The sequence below is a fragment of the Echeneis naucrates genome, chromosome 8, assembly GCF_900963305.1.
Source record: "Echeneis naucrates chromosome 8, fEcheNa1.1, whole genome shotgun sequence".
Taxonomy (NCBI): domain Eukaryota; kingdom Metazoa; phylum Chordata; class Actinopteri; order Carangiformes; family Echeneidae; genus Echeneis; species Echeneis naucrates.
Window position 1 is genome coordinate 16,944,424 of NC_042518.1, and position 23,228 is coordinate 16,967,651.

The 23,228-nt window shown below is 40.7% G+C and overlaps 2 protein-coding genes across 3 annotated transcripts; one reads left to right on the forward strand and one right to left on the reverse strand.

Moving 5' to 3' along the window:
- Positions 1-93: 93 nt before the first annotated feature.
- LOC115047889 (aconitate hydratase, mitochondrial-like) lies at positions 94-12,826 on the reverse strand. The gene is made up of 18 exons (XM_029509096.1): positions 12,789-12,826; positions 10,447-10,589; positions 9,677-9,935; positions 8,947-9,039; positions 8,537-8,695; positions 8,229-8,379; positions 8,023-8,127; positions 7,841-7,932; positions 7,075-7,180; positions 6,626-6,783; positions 6,431-6,504; positions 5,702-5,813; positions 5,282-5,464; positions 5,036-5,131; positions 4,351-4,542; positions 3,918-4,050; positions 3,413-3,534; positions 94-3,286 (listed from the first exon to the last, which is right to left on the reverse strand). Exons 1-18 carry the CDS (start codon positions 12,822-12,824, stop codon positions 3,155-3,157), a joined length of 2,346 nt encoding a protein of 781 aa, XP_029364956.1. The 5' UTR covers positions 12,825-12,826; the 3' UTR covers positions 94-3,154.
- A 1,444-nt stretch (positions 12,827-14,270) lies between these two features.
- On the forward strand, positions 14,271-20,809 carry tob2 (transducer of ERBB2, 2). Of its 2 annotated transcripts, none has more exons than XM_029509411.1 (2): positions 14,271-14,481; positions 17,186-20,809. In XM_029509411.1, the coding sequence occupies exon 2, from the start codon at positions 17,390-17,392 to the stop codon at positions 18,596-18,598; it is 1,209 nt and encodes a 402-aa protein (XP_029365271.1). In that variant the 5' UTR covers positions 14,271-14,481; positions 17,186-17,389; the 3' UTR covers positions 18,599-20,809. The 2 variants fall into 2 exon arrangements, with proteins under 2 accessions (XP_029365271.1, XP_029365272.1); XM_029509412.1 differs by lacking the exon at positions 14,271-14,481 and adding an exon at positions 14,500-14,917.
- The last annotated feature ends 2,419 nt before the right edge of the window (positions 20,810-23,228 follow it).

Here is a 23,228-nt window from a genome sequence, read left to right on the forward strand (position 1 = left end):
AGCTTCATATAAGCTTGTTACCTGACCTCAATCAAGACAAATCCCCTGCAGAGACTAATAACATCACCATATTGACAACCACAAACAGAAACGTCCACATTTTATCTTTATTAATATACTGTTATTGTAAATCCTGGTCAATTTGAAATCTCACAAGCTGGAAAGCTGCAGGCATTTCAAATAATTAAAAAAAAAAAAATCATGCTTAAAAGGAAAAGGAAAAGGAACCATCCCTATGAAATAACAGCATCTCATACTTCATTCTTATTTACATAATGCCTTCATCAACAACATCATTGGATTTGCTGAACCCATGAACATTAAAGTAGTATCTTACATCATTGTACAAGCAAACCGTTTCACAAGCAGCTGCTGACAGAAGAATTATGATAAAATAATTCAGTATTTTAAAGACTGGTCAGAAAACAACATTCTAATGTAATTAGGTAATATTGAACATAATGAAATGTCTCATGAATATTGATGACTGATTTAAACACAACTCCTTGATAACTGCTACTTGTTAATATTTTCACTTGCATCTTTGGCAGTAAATCTGATACCCTCATCAGGAGTGTTAAAATATCCAAAAGATTAGCTTAGTGAGGGCAGAAGACAGTGAATGTGATGATTCTCAATGTGCTGATCAGGTAGGTTTTTGTACAGCCAAATAGTAATTTGTGGAATCATTAATGTGCAAAAAATCTTTTAAGTTGGGCTGCTGCTTACTGTCCCTCCAAAGATAACAAGTTCCTTTTCATTATCAAAACCCAACAGTACCCAGCAGCTACAATCAAATGCTTGTGCTTTCGTTTAACACACAATCCACGTGTCACCTGGTCCGTCATACAATTAGATTAATGGAGATTCGGTTTAGTAAAGACCGTTATCATCTATATGATGACACTACAACAAGCGGTCACAAATGGAGTTAATGTCTCTCATTTAGACAAGGAAGCATACAGCATGTTACACTGTTTACATATATAACTATATAAAGATTTATCTTTTATGTACACATACAAAGTGCAGCTATACAGCATATCAATAACACACAGATCCAAGGATGGATGGATGGATGGATGGATGGAGATATATATATAGAATGTAGCTCTTTCTACTATGTGAATATATATGTCTCAATAATGAATATTATATATGCTGTAGGTCATCCCTATGGAGTCACACACTGCAGAAATGTATGCTGAAGAGGAAGATGTTTTGCGAGAGGAAATACGACACATACAACACGCAAAGTACACTTTAAAGCTAAACTCTACAAAGTGCTAGTGTACAGGCATCTGGACACTAGGTTGTGCGTTACTTTGTGTGAGTGGACCACAGGCCCTCTCGTGCTGTAGAGGACCAAACCTCAATCTGATTTAAAAAAAGACGACAACAAAAATTTGTTCAAAGACAAACACAGCCTGCCATCGCCCATTACAAGTAGTATACCAGGTAATTTCACACACTGGCAGCTCCATGTGACGATATGGACTAACTGAAAAACTTGGTGTTTAACAGAGAAACCACAGCAATATAATAAACTGGATGAACAACTGATCAGCAAAGTGAATCTAGCTGAAATATAGATCCACTATGCAAGTGTGGAGGTTTCTCTCGACACACAGAAAGTTTTCATTATACAGTTGGGCACAGAGGATTTCTTGTGTATACTCTGTAACACAATTTACAGTTAAATCTTGCCTACTTTTTCCTGTCTATCAACACAAACCTGACAACAGCCTCCTTGCCTCCTTAACCAAACATCCAGTTTAGGTTTGGACTGCATGAGCCAGCCTAGTGATTACAAAGGGAGGCAGCAGGAACAAGAAGGGGCAGACAGATGCACAGAACACAGACTGATGTTGACCTGATTAAAAAAAAAAAAAAAAAAAGCTAATAAATTCAAAAAATAAATCATGCGTTGTCATCTATACACATAAAGACACACATACACACACAAACATTTACAAAGTACAAATGGAAAAAAGTTCTAACATTCTGGTTCTGGTTTGTTGTCCCAGTCAAAAGACACTGCACAGAAACATTTTCACACAATGGGGTGTTACATCATGCAAAAAGACAGAATGAGTATGCAAACATCGAATGAGCAGCATGGGGAGAACAGACATTCATGTGTTAACTTTTAGAAATGAAAAGTGCAATAATAGCAGCGTGAAACTTAATATTTCAGACCAAGTGAGTGCTGGGTGGCTGTAGTTATATGAGCTTAGAGGGTTTGTTGCTTACAGTTCAAAAGTGATCCTGGTTTGTTTACAGTGAGGCCCTGAAAACACTTGTTCAAGTCAGGAATTGCAATGAAATACAGAGAGCCCTGAAGTTTATCACCATGACACACAAGCGTGCAGAGGAAAAAGGGGAAAATTCCTACATTCAAGTCAGACATCTCTGGAAGGAATGACATTAAAGAGTAGATACAATGGAGTACAAAAAAAATGGCTGGGCTTGTGGATTTTAGAGCTAAAAATATTAAAATTGGAACCTGTTGATTCTTTACTGCTTCCTCATCTTTTTAAATAACCATCTGTGCAAATCAGGTTCACACACTACGACAGTACAGTGTATGTGTACAGTGTATGTTTCCATGTTAATGCTTAAACCAAGCCTTTTTTTCTGCAAGGACTTGTGGTGAAATTAAACTATTTTGTTTTAAATACAGTAGTAACGCCAATGTATCTGAAAGACTGGGCAGAACCACCCTATTTAAAGGACAAATATGAGCACCCAAATATGAAATCAACAGCTGAATACTAAATCAACAAAAAGCTGCTAATGAAAACAATACAGTGTGACAGACACACACACTGATGAATTTCGGTTGCGTGTCAGAGTGCATTTGTGAAAGTCTGCCTGTCGACAAAGAGTAATGTCACAGTAATCCTGTCTGTGTTTACATGTGCTCATGAGAGTGTGTGCGCTTTCCATCTGTACAGCGACCTTGTGTGTGTGTGTGTGTGTGTGTGTGTGTGCGCGCGCGTTCCTTCTATTACTTAGTTTGACTGAGGCAAGCCATGCTGGTCTATTGTTACATTTTGTAATGGCCCTCTCTAGGCCCCTGCTTTCCCCTTTCTGAACCAACGCCAAGCCCCCTCACTGGCCTCTACAGGCCCCACCTTCCTCATGCCACCTTTTACTGAAGCTCCTTCATCCTGTTGAGGGCAGAACCAGCCTTGAACCACTGGATCTGTGTTTCATTGAAGGTGTGGTTTAGAGAGATGGACTGCTGGCTGCCATCGCTGTGCTTGATCACTGCTGTCAGCGGCTGGAGGGAGAACAGGAGGAAAACATGAATCATATGTAAATAATTTATTACATTTTTCTTTACCATGATGTTTGGAGAGGCTGGGTTGTCCTTTGGATTAATGTCTCCTTAAAGAAGATTGCTCACCTTGCCGGGGGCAAAAGAGCTCAAGCCGGTGATTGAAATCTTGTCATCTGGACAAATTTTGTCATAGTCATTGGGGTCAGCAAATGTTAGCGGCAGCAGGCCCTGCTTTTTCAGGTTAGTCTCTGTGAGGAAGGCAAGATAAAATGAAATAAATAAATAAATAAATAAATAAAACAAAATAAGAAGAAAACAAAGTGCTAACAATGAGAAACTCAAACTATCTTTAAACTGCACTTTCATCAGGTTTTCAGAGATGGTTTCTGTCTGATGGGTCTGATAAGAATACCTGTCGTACACAAATACATGCATACAAGATCATGGTGAATAAGGCAGGTCTGTGTATAAATTTCACTGATCAGCAGCTGTCTTTATGCTAAATCAGTTACATTTTTACTACATCCATTGTTTTCTGTTAGTTCAGAGGAAACACACAAAAAAAAAGAAAATCAACAGTTTTTTGTGGAACTACGCAAATGATAATTTGCTCACTTTTTTTGAAACTCACCATGGATTCTGGCAAAGCTCTTGACGATAATGGCACGTCCTCCTAGGTGCCGTGGCTCCAAGGCAGCATGTTCTCTGCTGGATCCTTCACCATAGTTCTCATCTCCAACCACCACCCAGTTCACTCCATTGGCCTGAATCATAGAATAAAAGAAATATAAAAGGGAAAACGGAAACTGCAGAAAAGATACAGAGCAGGTGAACAGAGGCTGAAGTAGTTTATTTGAATAGGAACTATGAACAGCAGGCCAATTAAGAGTGCTTTGCATGAAAACAAGACAAATAAAATGCTTCATGTGAAATTGAGGAAGCGTTTGCTGGGAAAATATGCAACACAAATTATAATTTTGCCAGGGGCTTTTATATTTAAAGACACACTAAATGATTGGTATAAAATAAATAATCAACAAAAAATAGTTCCGTATCAAACTCACCTTGTAGTGTCGGGCCACATCTGGCACGCCATTGTACTCTCCAGTCAGCTGATTTTTAACCTTGTTGACGGCATCATTCTCAATGTTGACAGCACCAATCAGCAGATTGTTGGAGATGTTGTCCAGATGTCCCCGGAATTTGAGCCAGGGGCCAGCCGCACTGATGTGATCAGTGGTGCACTTACCCTTAACCTTTAGCCGCAAAGGCAGAGAGAAGGGCGAGTGGCAGAAGATGAAGGAGAAAGGGAAAGCAGTGGGAATGACATTTTAAAATCTCTTTGCCTCAGCTCCTTATCACATCTTTATGACAGAAAATCTTTTAAAACTGTTTACAGTTGAATAGTTTCACTTTTAAAAAATGTTAAATAATTCACTTCTACTTTTGGGCACTGCAGTTCTTGGCATTAGATAAGCCATATTCAAACATAAACTCTATTTACTATTTTCAGCCACAAATGAATCCAGTCCGGTGCATTGATTATTTCTTGTGTGTGGGATTGACTCAAAATAAACTTTAGTGCCCATGTAACCAGGAGCCGGTGCAGCTCAGTGCTGTGTTTCTATTTCTGGACAACAATCGAACTCTGAGGCACAGAGGAATAAGCCATCCCAGATTTTTTTTCATAACATTTGTTGACAGTTAAATTGTTTAGTAGTCTGTGCCTGTGTAGTTTTCTTAGCTCACCTTGATGAGGACCTTCATGTCTTCCAGGTCTTTCCCATGCCACTTGTCAAAAGGCTCCAGCAGCTGCAGACGGTTGCTGGAGGGGTTCACATCCACCTGAGCCACATTACACATTTGTCTTAATAAGCCATCCACAATTCTGTTAATTTGTATCATTTTGTCCAGTGATTCAAACTTATATGTCTTGCTAGTGGTGTGCTCATTAGATAGCCTCGTGTTGATAATGACTGTTGGAACGAGCGTCACCTTAACTGAACTGCTCTCAGCTGGGGGGTGTTGGTAGGTGTCCTGGCCTGGGTCGAAGTCTCTGGACGGGAGCTCGTCACCACTGGGGGGTTCCAGCTTAAACTTCTCTCCATTAGGAGCAGTTAGGTAGTCAGTCTCAGGGTTGAAGTCGAGGGTCCCAGCGAGGGCCAAGGCAGTGACAATCTACATAAAATTTAAGAATAATTAGCAGCCAGTAAAAGTGTGTCATAATCTGTACATCTGAGAGGTGGTGTGCACAATTATCACTAATTCTTTTTGGGGGAAAGTCATTTACATATGACATATGCCCACTATGCTGTGAATGTGAACTTCACTGATCTTGTGTATTGATGCATATGAAATTTTGAATTCCTGAGGGTAGTGCTTTTCTTGACATTCACAGTACACAGTCATTCTTACCTCAGGAGAGGTGACAAAAGCATGAGTAGCTGGGTTAGCATCATTCCTGGCAGTGAAATTCCTGTTGAACGACGTGACGATAGTATTCTTCTCACCTTTTTTCACATCCTTCCTGAATTACACACACACACAAAACACAAGGCATTTTATTCTGACACATTTCATTTACCTTCATAATTTAGGAATTCTAGATTTTCAGACTTTCCTCTATACACACATACTGTGTGCATCTGTTTCAAAATTGATTTAATGAGCCATACATCCAACAATATTAACATAAATGCTTAGAAGATTGCTTAGAAGATTTTCTATATAAGCTTTTCGCTTTTGCCTCTGTGGGAGTTTCATCAAGTGCACATGAAGCATGTAGCTTTGATGAGGATGAATTACTTTTCTGACGGATATTTCTTGGTGTAGTGGTGAGAAAGGGCTTCAAAACCAGCAAAATTCACTGCTGGGGATCATGATTTTGTTAAGTATTTTCACTAGAATTCCAGTCATCAGTTTACCGGAGTCGGTGAGGAGGGATATTGATCTGAATGTGCCAAAGGTCATTAATGTTGTCAGAATAATAATCTGAGGAGTGTTTTGCAGAGATTTCAAGGATTATTTTATTTGTCAAGTAATTCACATTTCTCCCTGTGCCCAAGTCTTAGAAGGCCACATCAAGCATCTGTCGTGACCTTGCTACTTGTGAGGTAAAATCATATTTAGAAGTGATGATTTCACCTGTCCCACTGTCCAATACAGGGTCCACAAGCATTGGCAAGTACAATCCCACCAACTTCACTCAGTATCTTGGCCTATACAAGAAAGAATTTGATTTTCAGACAGAGAATTAAATACAAATATTTTGTTTAAAAAATTGTCACTCTTTAAATGTAACTAACTTTATCACTTAATTTTGGTGAGACTGTGACTCACATATCCATCCCTCTCAATAGTGGCCCGGATTTGTTCAGAACCAGGAGTGACTGTGAACTGGGCCTTGCACTTCAGACCTTTATCCAGAGCCTGCTTGGCCAGAGAGGCTGCTCTCCCCATGTCTTCGTAGCTGGAGTTGGTGCAGCTGCCGATCAGACCTGAAAGAGAGAAGTTAAATGTTTGTAAAATGAGAAAGGAACCTAAAGAAAGGATTATACAGTTACAGTGTTCAGCTTGAAGTAGTCATCTACTTTTAATAATGCAAGTTGAAGGAAAGGTCAGTCAAACTCACTCTGGAGGACCATCAATTACAATGCTAGAATGTGATCTAAACATATCTATTCAATAACATAGCTAGTGCTCGAAGAAAGAAATATCAATTTTCACTAGATTACCCATTAAACATATAAAACATTGCCAAACAATATGACTGTGTCACAAATACAGACCAACTTTAACCTCCAGGGGCCAACCACTCTTCTTAGCTATGGCCCCTATATCAGACACGGGGTGGGCAAGGTCAGGGGTGAAGGGTCCGTTGATATGGGGCTTCAACTGTTAAGACAGAAGGCAGAATGAAGGGCATTCATAAGTTTAATGATGTGGGACATGTTTGTCTATGCTATAAATATTGTTTTCTAAATTTGGAAACTTTGAAAAAGAGGAACACTAATGAGCATGGATGCTGCCTCATGTACCATCACAACCACATGATCCAGAGCAAGACAAACCAACAGTCAATGACTGTGTCAGTGCTGTGTTTCTCACTTAAAATCATCCCATGAAAGCTTTTATATTGTATATCTGTGCACATGGTGATAACTGTACAATTTCGGTTTCTCTTCATATTTCAGTACCTAAGATAGTTATTAAGTTAAATAGTTCAAAGATAGCTAATTAATAATCATCATTGATCATCATTTAACAATACTAGCTTAGCCAAACACACCATGTAATATGGTGGCAGGGTGTGCACTGTACACTCTAAATTCATACAATATTCCTAAGCAGTATCAGTATGTAGCAAACTCATAATGGAAAAGTGACAAAATGATCTATGTACAACCAGACAACAGGTAAATACAGTTTATTTGAGTGCTGAATTAACTGATGTTATTCTTACACTTTGACAATTACTATGTAGCAGCCCAAGGAATTAGTGGCCTGAATTGTTGTGCATTAGATAATGAAAGTCAGGGAAATGCATTAACTCACCTCGCTCAGGTTAATCTCAATCACCTGGTCGTATTCGCAGCCCTCATCTGGCACCAAGTCATCTTTGAAATGATCAGCCAAGGAACCAATCTCTGAGAGGGAATGAGGAAAGATACAAGCTGGAGGCAAGATACACTGAATAAAGAGTAAGGATACAGAGACAAGTACAGTAAATAACTCACCTCCACGGCCAGTTTTGTCCAGGTATGTCTTCATGCGGTGATTGTAGGGGAAAACAGACGTAGTGGCTCCAATCTCAGCACCCATGTTACAGATGGTAGCCATTCCTGAAAAACCATGAGTCTTTTTAACGAAATAATTATATGGCCATGAAACTACTGTAGTTAAAACTGCTTTGAATACTTTTTGTGATGTATCTTGTCTTTACCAGTGCAGGATATTGAGTCAACTCCAGGTCCATGATACTCCACAATGGCTCCAGTGCCACCCTTGACGGTCAGGATGCCAGCCACCTTCAGGATGACATCCTTTGGAGAGGTCCAGCCGGACAAGGTGCCTGTCAGCCTCACTCCAATCACCTGAGGGAGAAAAACACACAGGCTTGAACAGACAGAGAGTACAAACAGATAAGAGACTTTTGTGGAGGCATTTTGTGGTTTTTAACAGGGCTGACATAGTGAAAGTTAATTAGATTCAAATCAAATTAAAAGATATCAGATGATGCCAAAAACTCACTTTAGGACACTTGAGCTCCCAAGGGATCCCAGCCATGACATCTACGGCATCAGCTCCACCCACTCCAATACAGATGCCACCCAGGCCACCGCCATTGGGAGTGTGAGAGTCTGTACCAATCAGCATCACTCCAGGGTAAGCATAGTTCTCCAGGATGATCTTGCCAAAGAATGAATGGTTTAAGGGTGAGGCAGTGAATATCCTTTCCTGACTTGAAACATTTTTCCAAAATGCAGAACATTCCTAGAAATTAGTTTCTCAAGGCCTAGACAAGCAGGTATATTGACTACATTCTGATTAACTGCTGACATTGTGCGATTAATAAGGAATGATTGTGATTATGCTGCACTCTGGGGAGTGCTGTGGTTAGAAAAGCCATTTACAGTATCATTATAAAGCAATCTATTTACCTGATGGATGATCCCTGAACCTGGTTTCCAGAAGCCAACTCCATATTTGGCACCAGCACTTGCAAGGAAGTTGTACACCTCCTGATTAACTTCCTGTGTTCAGAGTAATGGAGTCAGAGATGCTTCTGAGATTATCCTCATGTAACTAGAAATTAGGTATCACTTAATCCTTAACTTTGTTAGAAAACCGAACCTCTAAAGATGAGGTGAATTTGAAACTAATACTGAACTAAACAATTAAGTATATTTATCTATTGTCTACATAATCAGCTGTTAAAGACTGCCACCTCTGAAACAACACGAATCACTGCTGGATGAGAGGAATATGCTGGCCAAGTATTGTTAAAATGTTTAAACTATTGCCTAAGTGTAAATTGAAAAAATAAAATAAAATAAAATAAAATAAAATAAATAAATAAATAAAGCCTATCCATAATTGCCTGTTTCCAACACATTAATGGGACATTTGCACAGTCGCAGGCTTAGCGTTGTCTTCTACTACTGTGGGTATCAAATGTGTGTGTGTTTCTGTGAGGAGAGAGAGAATATGACTGTTACATATGAACCACCTCTCAACCCTTTTCCTTGACATTCATTTTATAGTTGTCACTAAACCAGCGCTTTTTAACTTGCAGTTATAAAGCAGTCTGTCAAGAAAATAAGACTCTTGCCAGAACATGTCAATTGTTCGTGGCCCTTGGAAATGTCCAGTAAACATGAAGCTGCTAACCTTGGCCCTCTGCAGGTCCTGAGCCCCTCCAATCTGAGCCTCAATCAAGTGATCACAGTGGATGGTAGAGGGAACAGCCACCTTGGGAAGACCACTGCTGATGAACTGAAGCATTGCCATTTGAGCTGTAGCATCCTGCATAGCAACACGGTCTGGACGCAGGCGTAGATATGTACGGCCACGGTCGATCTCCTGTCCTGCTGGATCATCAAGGTGACCGTAGACAATCTTCTCCGACAGAGTAAGAGGCCTGTTGAGCCTGGTGAGGCAGGTTTGTGGCAAATGTGAGTATTTTGTAGAATCTGATAAACTATCTTGGTTAGCTGGACTAATTTTCCACAACACTTGAATATCAATTTAACATCCTGAGATCCTTTGAAATGTATCAGTTTAGCAAATAGATTCTATTAATCAGTCCTTCCAATGAAATATTCTGCTGCAATGGCCAGTTGCAGCAGAATCAAAGAAAATCCTGAACTTGTAGCTTATGAAGAACACAAACATTTTGGTTGGACTGTCCCGTCAATAGTTAACATGACAAAAGACTTTTCCTGCTCTTCATTTACAGCATGAGGACAACTATGTCGAAAAGGAACACCAGGTCAGTCAAAGTGAACTCCTGGGCCCAGTTAGCTCAGACAAGTTGGCACTATAAATGTCATAGATTTACTGTGCAGCTGTAACAAACTCCAGCTATTCCCTGTGAGCCAAACTGTGGTAAACAGGGACTCTGGGTATGTGTATTTCTGAGAAGGACAATTGCTGCTGACCTCCGCCGCACAGTGATGATGTTCTCGTGCATCTTCCCATAGTTAATGGCCGAGCTGGGTTCAAAGCGGCTCATGGCCACCTTTGCTTTGGCGCTTAATGCTGTGGAGACATGAAATGGCCTAACCCCTGTTCCAAGGGCCAGCTAGACCAGAGGAAAAAATCATATAATTTTGAGAAATAGCACCATAAACAAAGTTTTATTGAACAGTTCAAGAAAAACATGCAAGTTTTAAATTGCAAGATAACTCTGGAGTAGAAAGAGAGACAATTAAATGATGGAACAATGTGACACATGACCAGAGACTGAAGGAAGTGGGGCTAGTTGAAACATTGGACACTGGTCAAGGGCAACAAGTAAAACTGTAGCCAATAGTAACACAAAGACTAACCCTCCATTTTGGTAACAAAGGGCTTAGTAGATTGGTTAGCTTGATTCCATTACTGGTGCAAGACACAAACAAGACATACACAACTCAATCAATACATACATTGTACTCCAGCTATATCTGTTGAGAAAAGCTTTGCTCCATTCTGTTATAATACTAGAATCTATTTTCAATCTATTTTCTTGAAATGTAAATACCAGCAAACATGGGCAGTGGAGACAGAATGGCCTGGTAACTCTCTTGCATGTTGAAAACATTGTTCATGTTTTTTGGTGCTTGTGAAAACTGCCTCTGCTTGTCAGGAATTTGTTCCTCTTAGTTATAGCAGGCTCTTTAATCATCTCTTTGTAGATAAAATATGACAGCTTTCTTTCAATAACTTTCATCTTAAAGTATGCAATATCCTGTTACATTATCTAAAAACACGCTTACATTACATACATACAGACTGCATCAATTATCTGGCTGAAACTCAAGACTGAATTGACTGAATATCAGAACATTTAATCAGGACACTGCTTCTTAATAAATGTAGTTTTATTAAATTTTAATAAATTGGTGTCATGTGCCAGCAAAAGAAAGTAGTAGTAGTAGCAGTGGTAGTAGTTCTTGATACAGTGGCTGACCCTGTGATATACATTAATAATGTCATTTTTAATCCAGCTGTAATGATTCATTTAATAATATCAGTGCTTCAGTTTGCTATTCAGTGGAAAGTCATTCCACTCACAGAAAAGTGGTTGAAAGTTTATGAAGGTGAAGGTTCACTTCGTTCAAGGGACTATTTCTGTCAGTCCAGTACATTCAACTGTCTTCTACACAGTTGTCTGTGTCTGAGCACTAAAGGTACGTGACTACAGTCTTAAAAATCAGTATGGGATCCATTACAGAACCATAATGCCTGTACTTGACATCTGCAAATTAAATGTTTGCTTCAGATACCGGATATAGAGCATGTCATGGTATGCACTTCCAATACTAATGTTTTGATATGTTGATCACAGTCATCTGAGAGCAAATTATCAGTCTGACATCACATATTGTGTTTTCTATTTCATCACAGAATTCATCATTTTGAAAAATTTCACAGCTCAGGGTCAATGAAATAACTCGATCAATCACTCCATCTCTTTCCATCTTGAAACAGCCATTGCCTTTGCTACTTTGCAACTATTGCTTCAAAAAGTTTTTGAACCAGTACATTTTGACAATAACAAGTGCAAAATGAAGACTGTCTGAGTGAACAGTTCTGTCTTAGTGTTATTGGCCTCATATTATTATTGGTAACTCAATACTCCATAATGCAAATAATCAATGTAACATTTAAAATAAGAGGCTGCAGACTTTTGGACTATGATCAAGGTATGCCCATAAAGTTTTATTGGGTTCTGGCCACCATCTTGTCTAAACTTATCCTCATTAGGGTGTAAAACAACAAGTATAGCGTAACATAACAAACCCTAATCAAAAGTCCTCTCCGTAAATTGCTGTGAACTGAAGAACAAGGTTGCTCAAAATAAATGTGATCTGACATGTGACCGGAAGGCGCTGAGCATCAGCCCCAGCTGTCCGAAGTCTGAACGGCCGCTAAGAAAACTCCGTAACCTTGTGATCACCTTGCCAACATTAGGACGTTTCGGTGCTTTTACAGCCACTACTCGGTTGTGATGTTAACTGAATTGCACACTGTCATTAATCATGTGATTTGTTGTCGGTCGTCGTTAAGTCGGACGAGGTTTGCAACTGTTACACTGACTCCCGGGCCGGAGTCTACCGGGACAATGTGACCCGACGGACGGCGGCGCAAAGCGAACTCTGCTCTACCTCAACCAGCCACCCGTCAACGATAAGCGTTGGCGGCTGTCGCACACAGCAACATGTGTCCATTGTCACATTTGACTCCATGGCAAGGCCGTGACATATTCTGTAAAAGTGAAAAAAAAACGTTGTCTTACCCGCACCCGAGAGACAGTCAAACAGTAAGACGCCATTTTGTTCACTGACAAAGATGAGTGTCGCATTGGTATGATGTCACTGCTTTAAGTATCCCGTTATTTTATAATATAAGCCTTAAAAGGACATTGTAGTTGTAGTTGTTGTTGATGATGTTGTTGTTGTTTTTTTTTTTTTCTTCTCCTTATTATTATTTTGTTGTTTTCTTTGCTTCTGCTATTATGGTCACTCAATTCCCATGACTTCTACATGTCACAATTTTAAATAGTTCTATTTTAAATACTTGAACCAGAGTGCTTCTACTTTCTACTCCTTCTACACGAGCTCCCTGCAGAATATGCTATATTTTGACATTTATAGTAACTTTGTAATGATAATAATCAAATAATAATGTAACTCTCCCTTGGGAGGCCTTCTGCTGCAGAACCAGTGCTTTTTACTTTTATGGTACTTTAAGTACTTTAAGTATTTTTGTGCCTGTGAAGTCATGACTATAATTGAGGAATTGTATATTGTTGTGTTGCCACTTCTTAGTACAATATTTTCCTCCATTGGGACTAGGCCTTAAATATTATTCAATTAAAAAATAGATCACATTTACCACCATCACCATATATAATGTTGCATTGTTTCCGTCTCCAATATGAGAAAATTGGCGTTTATTTAATTTCCACTCTTTTCTTTAATAAATGTTACTTGATGGTAATAATGATGAATTTAGAATTTTCCACTTAGGTTTCTACAGAGCTCAACTGTAATTAAAAGAAATGAATCTATGTTAAAGTAGATAACAAGCTCTAAAGGCAGTTGAGGGCCAATGACGTAAATAGACATTCAACAATAGAGGAACGTAATTATTAATTAAATACAAAACGATTTCGTTTCATACAATTGAAATATATGGACAGCAACGAAATCACTGAATACTCTTAATAATCCCAGACTACAAAATGAGAAGAACTTCAATTCCCACAAGCCCCCGGTGGGAGTCTGCAGCCCTATAATGTAGGGGTCCTCCCCCCTCTCAGCCAATGGCGACTCTGTTGCTATCACTCCTTATATTTTTAGCAAATTGGTCTGCACCGTAGGAAACTACAAATATCCAGCCGCCAAAAAAACTAGAGCCACCTGGCTGAACTTGGGTTTTACATGACAAAGACAAAAACGTCTTTTTTTTCTGTCGTTACATATGAAGACTGAAAGTGAGATGTAGGATGTTAAAATTGTACATACAATTTGTTTTTAAAAAGGGCTAAGGCATTATAAGGGCTGGCATATATGGCATATATATATATATATATATATACACAGTGATTTTATGACAGGAAAACAAACATCATAAATACAGTTATTTGACGAAAATCTATTTAATAATAGCGAAGCGGCCCCAATTGTAATGTGGGGAAAGTAGTGCCCGTTGTCACGGGGCTGTGGGCGAGTCACAGTGTATAAATACGCCGGGTTGTCAAACAGGAAAGTTTCAGTGGATCCTCCATGAAAACTGTCAGCTCCAGACAAACTGGCCAAAACCATCCAGCCATCAGAGGACTGGGGCAGCGCTGAACGTCCACCGACCACACGCAGGTGGCAAACATCCTCCGGTCAGCACCTGAGCCCCTGAGATCCGAGGCAACACAAGGGATTTAAAACAGAAACGCAGGATTACAAGTCAAGCTCAAGCATCGGAAAGGATAGGTGAGTACTTAACTGTCAGTGGCACAACATTGCAGTGTCTAACCCCTGCATGCCACCGTGTGGTGGAGTGTCTCCTCGGTTATTCATTGAAATGCGCCGACTGTAATGAATAACTGTGCTGTGCCCGCCATTGAATGAAGACGCGGCTTTTTGTTTTCGTCCCAGCCCTCTTATACATTGTAGCGAACGTGACTGTCTAAGTGTGGGCTGCTGTCATGGCTCTTCTGTGGTTTTCATTCGGACTTGTTTATGCTGAAGAGGGCGAGTGGGGGTGCGGGGGCTCCTCTTCACTGCTCGCTGGTCACCACTCTGTTAGCTACATCATTTCATCTACAGCGACATTTTGACGAAGAGGGGTCTTCCACCTGCATGTCAACTGAACCAGTGTCCTTTCTGCTCCGCCGCCTCTTGACTGACATATGGCAGTAATCCCCAGGTACACCCCGCTGCCTTATTCTCTCAGCATCTCAACACACATTCAAGCCAGCTTGATATTTTCCACCCTCTCCTTTGGGTGTATGAATAACAAACAGAGTAAAGTCCTATTAAGAAGATCCGACCAGACAAAACTCATTTAGTACTATTGCATCTTATTGAGATTCATGTCAGAGGTAAGCATTTAGTCTATGTAGTGCTGTGTGTGTCGTCCCAACTTGCAATTATAGAATACCTTGATGGGCTTTTGTTTCTACATATGTAGTGTAGCTTGTGTTTTTGTGAGATCACTGTGCCTCTGCTGCTCAATAGTTCAAACCTGACTGGAAGTGAGATGCTTTGCAGCACAGACTGTCACATATTTACAGCTCTGGTAATGAGTCCATGTAAACAAAAATAGCAACGGTGATCCTGCTCTTGCACCGATTCGCAATGACAGGCCTTTAAAACAAATTCAGCTCCTTCAAACTGTATGGAGAGAAAAAAAAAAAATCTGCGAGTGAGGGATACCAATAGGAACGCGGTGAGGTGAATTTTCAAACAGGAACCATTTTGATACAATTTAATGAAATTGCAAGCTGGGTCAGTGTTTTAGGCCAGTCATTGCATCCCAAAAGCAATAAATTTGTACACGTGAACAGAGTTATTCCCTAATGTCATTGGATGACATTGGAGCTTCTGTATCTTGCTTTTGCCTTTTTGTAATGAGAGGAACAAAATGCAGTAAATGCTGTAGATAGCTTAGCTGTGTTTGCACCCATTACACCATTGGATTCTCTCGTGCTCAAAGAGCCTCTTTGACAGTTACTATAACTCGTTTTAACTCAGGTGATAGAGAGGACTTTGCACAACAGACGATATAAATTGAGGTCCTATTTATATCCCATCCCAACCAGCCCCCATCTTATCCTTCAATGTCACCTTTTTCATGAAAAAGGAAAAGGTAAATCTCATGTTGAACTGTCACTCTCACAGATCTGCATCCAGCTGTATCTGTAATAACATTAGAATTGTCTTAAAGCGGCAGCATCTTTCTAATCTTAGCTGCCGAATCCCCATCTGGCAGGGAATGTGAGTGAATTGTTTGTGTGCATACATGGGGGGAGGAGTGATCGCACGCACTGCATGGTGGGACTTGGTGTTCTGCGGAGTCGATTAACTGTCCTGCCATTTTATACTTCTTCCTCAGGGAGGTGTTTTTTCTTTTATCTTACATGTGATCTTTCTTTTCAGATTGACTCTGCATGGAGATGAATGGCCTCTGTATGAGTCTGTTACAGCATTAAGCAGTAGGCACTCCATGCAGTCGGCTTCAGATTATAAAGGATTTATGAGATGACATAGCATCTGTTAAATCAGTATATCCTGCAGTTGATAGAACCAACTGACACCATTTTTTTTAATTGCTGTGTGGTACTGAATGAGAATAGTGGTTATTAAAGCTTTTTGCGCATCTCTAACAACCATGTAGAATAAATGGAAGAAATTCAATTAAGATTTTCTCCTAAGCATTCATGCATCTAAAACATATACTGCATTGTTGCTTGACTATATTATAGATATATGATTCCTAAACAATAGAAATTATTCCTTTAAAGAATTATATTGTTTCTTTCCCACACACAACTGTTGGATCTATTTTCAGTGTCTTTAAGGTGATTTTTTTGCAATGGAGCCGATGAGTGTCAGGTTTCTTGTTTCAATCTTATTTGCCCTTTTAGGTCAGTACAGAAATCCCTCTATCCATATTGTGTTAACCAGGAAATATACACAAGCTTGGTCTTGTGTATATTTCCTGCTTTCATTGGACTCCATGTATGGAAGCTCAAGTGTGACAATTAAATAACCAATTGATACATTCAGTAAGCTGTTTCAGCAGACTCTTGTGTTTTCCTGTTGCTTTTTGGCAGCATTTCTTTACCAGGATGCAACATTGATATGTTTGAGATTTTTGTTGTTGTTATTGTTGTTGTTAAAAAATGAAAAGATTACAGTAAAATGCTAATTGTAGTGTGAATAAACAAAGACCTTCAAATGTTTTATCATGGCTAATGTCCTTGACCCATAATCTAGAAATTAAAATATTACTGTTTGTCTAAAATAAGGTGTTATACTTAATTGTTCCAGCTCCTGTACAATTAAATAGTCTCAATCCATTTAATAGCCTTGCAATTATCTGTATAGAGCAAGGTAACAATGGAATAGAAGCTTACTTCTTCATGTCCTCACAAGGTAAAATGACTACTGTCTTCTCTTTTCATCTTCACAGTTGGAACCTGAAAACATTGTTACTTATTTGTGACCATAAACAGCCCAAAACCTGCTGCCCCATCTTCGAGGTGCCTTTACCATGGTGACACAACAATCACACACTTCACAATAAGCCAGAAGAAAAACTTATTTGCATTGCCTCAGTTTCAGCACCACCATTTTAAGTACTTTGCTCCTAAGACGGTGCTAAGCGGGTGCCGCCATGCATCTGGAAGTGAAGGTAGCCCTCAACTTCATCGTGTCCTACCTGTACAACAAGCTGCCTCGCCGTCGGGCTGACCTGTTTGGTGAAGAGCTGGAGAGGATACTGGTGTCTCGTTTTGAAGGCCACTGGTACCCTGAAGCCCCACTCAGGGGCTCTGCCTTCCGCTGCATACATTTGGGAGCACCGAGGGACCCTGTGGTGGAGTTGGCTGCCAAGAGAAGTGGACTAGACACAGAGGAAGTGCGTGCAAATGTTCCTGCAGAGCTCAGTGTGTGGATCGACCCTTATGAGGTTTCCTACCAGATTGGAGAGAAGGGGGCAGTGAAGGTGCTCTACTTGGAGGACCCTCCAGGCCTCGGCTGTGACAGCGAGAGGGCTGACGGGGTGATCAGAGATGGTAAAGGAGATGCAGAGGTGGAGGAAGCCAAGAATTTGGGTTTCAACCCAGACGCTCAGGTGTTCGTGCCAATTGGAAATCAAGCATCTCCAGCCCTCATGTCCTCCAGCTCTCCGACACCTCTGTCTGGTCAGTCCTGCCCTGGGCTCTTCAGCTACCCCAGCTCCAGCACACCTACTGACCCTGCTATCCACTCCTCCAATACCTCTACACCTTCCCCGCCCAGCAGTGGGCTCCCCTACCTTTCTGCTCAGCAGACACCTACCGCTCTTCCCACTGCTCGCCCTCAACCCATCACTTTCACCACCGCCACCTTTGCTGCCACTAAATTTGGCTCAACCAAGATGAAGAAATGCAGTGGGGCCGGCTCACCCGCCAGCTCTGGAGTTGTTGTACCACCTCCTCAGAGAATGCTCTCCCGCTCCCCTACCGCCATCTCAACACCTGAGCTGCTCAAGCACAAGCCGCTATCTCTCTCCTTGCACTCCCTCGGAGGTCCAATTCCAAGCCAGCTCTCTCCCAACGCCAAAGAGTTTGTCTACCCAGGATCCCCAGGCCCCCTTTACTTTGATGCAGACACCCAGCCACCCATACAACCTCATGCCAGCCCTTTCCAGCCACCCCACACTGTCAACACCCATCCCTCCTTTGACCCCTTCTCAAGCCCCCCTCCAGCCCAAAGTGTGGGTATCATCGGTGGCAACGGAGGAATCTCATACATGGAGAAGCCGCCATTTGTCGAAGGTTTAGGAAGCTACAACCTGCAATATCCCAGCCAGTCCTTCCAGCCTGTAGTGCTGGCCAACTAAGCCTTCATTTGTAATGAGAAGAGAAGCTGTGGAATGAGTTGGGTGTATGGACAGTGACGCTCCTGATATTTTCAGTTTTTCTAAGAAATTACTCTAATACTAATACAAAGTTTGGATTAGTTTACTACAAAGATTTAAAATGCCACTTTCACTGAATATGTCATGTGATTTCTTCTGTTCCTCAGTGACCCCCCAACCCCACCCTGCCCCTTTGTCCATTGCTGTTGCTTGTCACATTCTGTGTTTGCTTTGAGAGGAGTGGGGTGGGGGGTGGCTTCCTTTCTAAGTTGATTCGTTGCCAAGCTCTTATGTTTATTGTTTTGCATTGAATGTTAATGTGAGACACTTGTTTTCTTTTTTTCCTTGATTTGTAGTCTAATGGACCCAGCTCTAGTATAGCTCCATTTTGCACTGCACTGTCATGCTGTGAAAAAGGACCTCGCCAAGTCCTGCAGGGAATGACGGCTGTGGAAAGCTCAGCACTTTGCTCTGCAATCTGCTCTGCCCTACTTGCCACAAATACAGAGAGGGGGGCTCAACTGTGTCTATGTGTGCAGTCCTGTTCTGTTTTGTTGTGCCTCAGCGTGATGGAGAAATTCATTGTTTGTGTATTGGGCCTGTTACCCTTGAAACGCACTTGTGCACAATTTCACCCTGTTGGTTTCAGCGGGTGTATATTGAAAGCAGTTAGGGGTCAGCTGGAATGTGCACATGACATGGGTATAAATGAAGCTGGAGAATTGAAGGGAGCAGAAAGGGGAAACATTAGTGTGTTAGGGAATGATATAGTACAAAGTATTGTACTTGTCAGGGGAAAATGCAGCTGGGAAAGTCAGGGAAACCTTGGTGAATGGGAAAGGCAAAAAAATCTTTCACCATGATGCAATACCTCAGTTACACACACAGGGATCTAAGTTATGGTCTTGAATGTGCAGTCAAATGGACAGACATGGACGCTTGCATGCAGAAATATGTGCACAGACATGCAACTCCAGGCAGCAGCGTGTGAAGGTGAACAGGCGGAGAAGGTGATTTTGGGGGGGGGGGGGTGTTCAGCAGCTAAGCAGTAGGGATTGTGATAAATGGCTTAGCGTGACTTTGACTATGAAGGAGAGGTTTTCCTCTGCATGAAAGAAGAGCGGGAGATGGGAAGGCAGAGGGAATGAGAGAATTAGAGAGAGGGATTGAGAGGGAGGAGGAAGAACAAGCAGCTAGAGGGTTGTGTTGCCTCTGTGGCATCCAGTGCATTGGCTTAGAGGAGCGAGACTTTAAAACCCAGAGCACGTTTCTGGTGAGCTTAAATGGTATTGAATCCAAAGGCTCAGAGTATTCTCTCCCTCCTCTTGAAATTCTTCAGTGATCCCTGCTTTGCTGGCTGTTGCAAAGAAAAACCTGAATTCTACAGTTCTGTCTCTGTTCCCAGTTGCAGTGATGTGGACACAGATACAAAGATGAATGTTCTTCATTGATGTGCGGCTTTTGTTGCTTTGTTGGGTAGTTCGCCAGATCACTGGAAGTCTGTTATTTGTCGTGTCGGTTTAGCGGTCGGGTCTCTGTGATTGTTGGTCAGTCTCTGCAAGGAAGGGTTATCCCTACATGTCAATTGGAGCTGTCCAACATTTTATTACTGGGCTCCTGATGCTGTGTGAGTGCTCTACCACTCCTTTGCCCTTGGTTTGGTTAAGGCATTTTTTGATCCAATTGTCGTGAAATGCTTTAAAGATTCAAACACAAGCTAAATTTTGTATTAAAATGCATCACCTGGGCATGGAGATGCTATCAGTCTTGGCTGTTTATTTGAATGATTTTTAGACTTGTATCAATGTATGTTTTTGTATAAGATGATCCAAGGACCCTTGACTTGTGCTCACGCTGGTATTGCAATGTGATAGCTTATCATATGCATGCAAATTTTATTTCTTTTTTTTCCAAGGGATAGGTGGGGCGGTACACATCTCTGTAAATGCTCTGATTGTGAAGGAAAGATGCATTCCTAATTTTTGTTATGTAATTTATTTCCTATATTTCTATATTTTTGTTTTGGCAAATTCTCACTTACATTTGTACGAGTAGGACATGACTGGAGTCCAGGAATATGTATATACAAAGTTCTTATGTTCAGATTATTTGTTTAGTTTCTTACATGCTGAGGTTATTTTTTCAGAAAATAACATAAATATATGCAAACTGAGACAAAAATAAAGATGTACAGAATAAAGTATTGAATGTTTATTGTATCTTGTACAGCATTTGTCTAATAAGACGGGTAAATGTATTCATTCTTCAAGTTGGATTTGGAGTTTAAGCCGTGAATGTTTACAGTGGGTTTGTGTAGGAAAAGATGGCTGATATCACTTTATCCCTGCTCCCAGGGCAGTCTGACAACACTACTCCCATAGGCAGTACATTTAAACCAAAAACCTCCACATTTCAGATTCTTCTGAGTCTTCACCTTTCCTCAGTATGTGAATCTACTGCATTAATGTGGTCTAACCATGATATTTTTTGGTCCAACCCCGTTTATTCATATTTTTATTTTTACTCAGCAATACTCCTGCTTTTATTTTATTCAAAAATATTCAAACTCAGATGTACCCATACTCCTCACATCAACTTCTATTTCACTGCCCCTTAATTATTATTTTTTTTTTCCGTCATCAGCCTGGTCCTTGTTGGTCCTGATACTATAGCCATATCCCAGACTGTCTTAGCTTACACAGATGCTCGCCCTTCTCCAGTGCAATTTAACGCCATAATTTAAATTACCCTGACTGATTGAAGGGGTTTCTACCTCTCTGCACCCTGGAAAAAAAAATCTCTTCAATAGGAAGACAAAGTTAGCAGCAGCTCTGCAAGGAGGAAGGAAATGAATGTGTTGTGAATGTGACTGATCTGATGTTCGTCAACCCTGGTTTAGAAGGCCTGCGGAAAACAAACAAAAGAAACCAGTTTTTTTGTCTTGGAGAGATTTTTAGTCAAATGCATGTCTGAAATGTCCAAGTGTTTTGGTTTTTTTTTTTTTTGCCCCCCCCCCACATTTCCACATTTGTCACACTATTCAGTGCAAATGAGTTTGTTAATTTTCTCTGTACAAATCTGGCTCTTGAGGTGAGAGCTCTGAATGATGAGTGCGATTTGTAAAAGCAGCATTCACATCTTACACAATGAAGGCTGGTTTGTGGAGAAAAGTGTTTAAAACACACTAATCAACTCTAAACGCAGGCTGTTCTACAATCAGGGTTGATCATTATTGAAAAGGAAAAATAAGAATTTTGTATTCTGATGTCCTTTGCTTATATCGACGTGTGCGTTTTATTTTGCACTTTGGAATATTTCATTGTCATAAAAGAAATTTATTTTCTATGTAAAATTTAACATGTAAGAATAAATAGATACAATTACAAGTTCAGATGATGTATAAATATAGTGCTTTCTTTCCTGCCTGTATTTTATTATTTTTCCTATTTTGTATCTGATCTGTACACCCTGTAGATGTATAATGAATCTTTCACTACTGAAATGCAATGACCTGTTTTCTGTGCTGCCCCTCAGATATGGGGAGTTACTACTGCAGTTTCTTATTGTATCAAATTCTTTTTTTAAGTTTGTAATAAAAACAGATTGGCAAAAATCAGCATGGAAAATAAGCTAATTGTGTCGTCCTCGTTTCTGCGTATGTGGAGCTGTTGACAGACATGAATTCTAATAATAATTCTACCTCTGGCTGCCTGCATGCTTCATACTTAGCTCATGTTGAACACATTGCAGAGCAGAGATTATGAGAAGTAGATCCCTCTGTTTCTGTGGGAAGCCTCATTGAAATGCCAGAGCATTGAGTCATCTTATTGAAGAAAATAAATTCAAGTGTTTGATCAATAATTCAAAGCAAAAATGAAATTCTCAAATGGTGATAAGCCAGATTGCTCACCACCTACCTCAGAAAAACCCATCCAACAGATCTTACTTTATATTTCATCATCCTACACTCAGTCTGTCTGTCCTGTGGCCGTCTCTCTGACAGGTGCAGCCAGCTGTATGGTTGGTGCTCTGTGGCGCCGACAAACTGGACTTCTATTGTACCATGTAGCAATGTGACATTAACACCCTTGACTTGACCTTACGTACATACACACATTTTCATTGCCCACTCACATGTCTGAAACTGCACCCCTGTTCTCCATCTTTCCTTTGTGTATGCATTTGCTGCCCCCCTCCTCTCTTCTACTCCCAATCAGTGTCTTCCCTCCCTCTCCTCCATCTTCCATCTAACTGGTCCCATCCTTCTTACCTCCGCCTTTTCCAAAAGCCCCTCCCATGGTTCCCTGTTTTTGTTTTTATTTTTTTCATTTTCCCAACGCACACATACACACACACCCATCCCCATCTTGCTGGTCTTTGAGGCTGCTTCTGCTGTTACGCAACACTGCTCCCCTGTGTGTTGATGTGATCATTACGCAACATCTCCTACGCCTCTGGAATACTGATGAGCAGCAGGACCAAGGCGAGGAAAGGACAATGGGGGGGGAAAACTGTCAAACACAACAAAATCCCATTATGCTTGTGTACAGATGCATGAAGAGCAATTGAGAGTGTGCACGTGTTCATTAATGGTGAGGAAGACAGCCACCAA

Excerpts from the sequence above, each read along its gene's own strand:
- tob2 (XM_029509411.1), top strand. The coding sequence starts at position 17,390 with ATGCATCTGGAAGTGAAGGTAGCCCTCAACTTCATCGTGTCCTACCTG.
- LOC115047889 (XM_029509096.1), bottom strand. The coding sequence starts at position 12,824 with ATGGCGTCTTACTGTTTGACTGTCTCTCGGGTGCGG. Across the intron at positions 9,936-10,446 it reads ATCATCACTGTGCGGCGGAG|GCTCAACAGGCCTCTTACTC; the intron begins GTCAGCAGCAAT and ends CTGCCTCACCAG. Across the intron at positions 8,380-8,536 it reads GGGAGCTCAAGTGTCCTAAA|GTGATTGGAGTGAGGCTGAC; the intron begins GTGAGTTTTTGG and ends TTTCTCCCTCAG.